The 2575-nt window shown below is 39.0% G+C and overlaps 1 protein-coding gene across 1 annotated transcript; it reads left to right on the top strand.

Moving 5' to 3' along the window:
- Positions 1-432: 432 nt before the first annotated feature.
- Positions 433-1341, top strand: LOC125830718 (uncharacterized). Its single transcript, XM_049509890.1, has 2 exons — positions 433-895; positions 1064-1341. The coding sequence occupies exons 1-2, from the start codon at positions 433-435 to the stop codon at positions 1339-1341; spliced, it is 741 nt and encodes a 246-aa protein (XP_049365847.1).
- The last annotated feature ends 1234 nt before the right edge of the window (positions 1342-2575 follow it).

Genomic DNA, 2575 nt, shown 5'->3' with positions numbered 1-2575 from the left:
CTAGGGTGTACTTTAGGTCATCACAAACTTGGTATTCAGAGCACAAGGTTTAGAAAGGTCCTAGGATGTCTCACAAGTCACATTGAGTAGATTCTTGTTCATGAGTGTGAAGAGCACCATATTTATGAATAAGAAGCTATAAGACTATTAGGAAACTCCAATTCTTTCATTACTATAAAGTCGTGTGATAGAGTGTAACTCTATGTCTCCTTCTCCCAAAGAGCTTACGTTAGGAGGAATGTGAATGAGAATGTTGAACGATAAGCTCCTCCTCAAGATCCTCAAGTTTCGGTCAACCCTTTGGCTGAACAAGTGACTAATGCGGAGTTTAGGGATGCTTTTCAAGTATTGGCCCAAGCCATGATGGATCAAGCCAATAGGAAGGTTATGGTCCTCGTAAACCCAAATATGGTTACAACAACATCTAGAGTAATGGACTTCACTAGAATAAATCCTTTAGAGTTTCATGGTTCGAAGGTTGAGGAAAATCCTCAAAAGTTCATTGATGAAGTGTACACAGTGGTGATGATCATGGGAGTGACACCGGTGGAAAATGCAGAATTGGCCATTTATCAACTTAAGGGTTTTGCTCAAGTGTGGTTCAACCAATGGAAAGAAGAGATGGTAGTTGATGCTGGTGCTCTTGATTGGGAAAAACTTAAGGTTTCTTTCCTTGATAGGTTCTTTCCCCTTGAGATGATAGAGGTAAAGGTACTTAAATTCATAAACCTTCATCAAGGAAACATGAGTGTGAAGGAATATGCTTTGGAGTTCACGCAATTGTCTAGGTATGCTCCTACTATAGTTGTCGATCCTAGGGCAAGGATGAGAAAGTTCATTTCGGGAATGTCCGAGATGGTAGTCAAAGAATGTCGTACCGCCATGCTCATCAATGGTATCTAAATTTCTTATCTAATGGTGCATGATCAAGAAATAGAAGAAGAGAAACTTAAGGAAAGATCTAGGGAGACAAAGAAAGAAAGGATCGGGGATGATGACTTTTGACATTCATGGTCCGATGGACATGGTCGTTCTAAGTTTTGACATTGGTTTTCTGGTGAAGGCTCCTCTAATGCTACTCCTAGATTCAACAAAGAAAGAGTGTTTAACCCTAAGTCTCAAGGAGGAAATGGTAGTGGATCTTCATTGTCTACTTGTGTTAAATATGGAAGGAAGCATGGGGTTAGATGTCTAGCCGATTCTAATGCATGTTTTTGTTGTGAAAATATGGATCACATGATAAGGAATTGTCCCTCAGTTTCTAAGAATGAAGAAGATAATCGTCGACAGGCTCATCCTTCGTCCGGTTCTAGTGGAAGTCAGAAGCAAAACATGTTTTAAGCATTCCAGACTCGTCACGAGTAAGAGGGTTCTCCCGATGTGGTTACCAACATGTTAAAAGTCTTTCATATTTATGCTTATGCTTTGATTGATCGCGGTGTTACCTATTCTATCGTGACACCATATGTGGCTATGAGGTTTGATATTCTTCTAGATGTGTTGTTAGACCCTTTTTCTATCTTTACTCCAAATGGTTAATCTATTATGGCTAAGAGAATCTATTGAAATTGCCCCATCTCCTTATACCATAGAGTCACTCATGTTGATCTTGTAGAGCTTGATATGCTAAATTTCGATGTTATTCTTGGTATGGATTGATTGCATTCTTTGTATGCTTCTCTTAATTGTAGAACCTGAGTGGTCAAGTTTCAATTTCCAACTGAGCCTATCCTAGAGTGGAAGGGGGAAATTCTATGCTGAAAGGTCAGTTTGTTTCTTGTCATAAAGCTAGAAAGATGATTTCTAAGGGTTGCATATACAATCTTGTCTGGGCTAGGGACATGGATTCTGAAACCCCTACTCTTGAGTTTTTCCCCGTGCAAATGAGTTTCCAGAAGTGTTTCTTGATGATCTACTCAGCGTTCCTCCCAAAAGGGAAGTAGATTTTGGTATTGACATTCTCCTAGACATGAAACCTATCTCTATCCCTTTTTACCGAATGGCTCCATCAGAACTTAAGGAATTAAAGGAGAAATTGAAAGAAATTTTGGATAAGGGTTTAATCTGATCGAGTATCTCTCCATGGGGTGCTCCCGTCTTGTTTATTTGAAAGAAAGATGGTTCGCTTTGTATGTGCATCAATTACCGTAAGTTGAACAAGGTTACCATTAAGAATAAGTATCCTCTTCCAAGGTTAGATGATTTGTTTGATCATCTACAAGGAGCAAGTTACTTCTCTAACATTTACCTCGGGTCAAGTTATCACAAATTATGGGTGAAGGAGAATGACATTCCGAAAATGGCTCTTCAAACTCAATATGGTCATTATGACTTTTTGGTGATGTCCTTTGGCTTGACCAATGCTCCGACCGCATTTATGGATTTGATGAATAGGATGTTTAAACAATACCTTGACATGTTTGTGATTGTGTTTATTGATGATATATTGATCTATTCAATGAGAGAAGACGAGCACACCGATCATTTGATGATTGTGTTGCAAGTTCTCAGGGACCAACAAATCTCTGCAAAGTTTTGTAAGTGCGAGTTTTGGTTAAGATCCGTGGTTTTTCTT

Source organism: Solanum verrucosum, unplaced genomic scaffold, assembly GCF_900185275.1.
Source record: "Solanum verrucosum unplaced genomic scaffold, falcon-dt-bn FXZP01000154.1, whole genome shotgun sequence".
In the NCBI taxonomy this organism is placed as follows: domain Eukaryota; kingdom Viridiplantae; phylum Streptophyta; class Magnoliopsida; order Solanales; family Solanaceae; genus Solanum; species Solanum verrucosum.
This window is presented reverse-complemented; position numbering and strand designations above follow the sequence as displayed.

Excerpts from the sequence above, each read along its gene's own strand:
- LOC125830718 (XM_049509890.1), top strand. The coding sequence starts at position 433 with ATGGACTTCACTAGAATAAATCCTTTAGAGTTTCATGGTTCGAAGGTT. Across the intron at positions 896-1,063 it reads TACCGCCATGCTCATCAATG|GCTCCTCTAATGCTACTCCT; the intron begins GTATCTAAATTT and ends TTTCTGGTGAAG.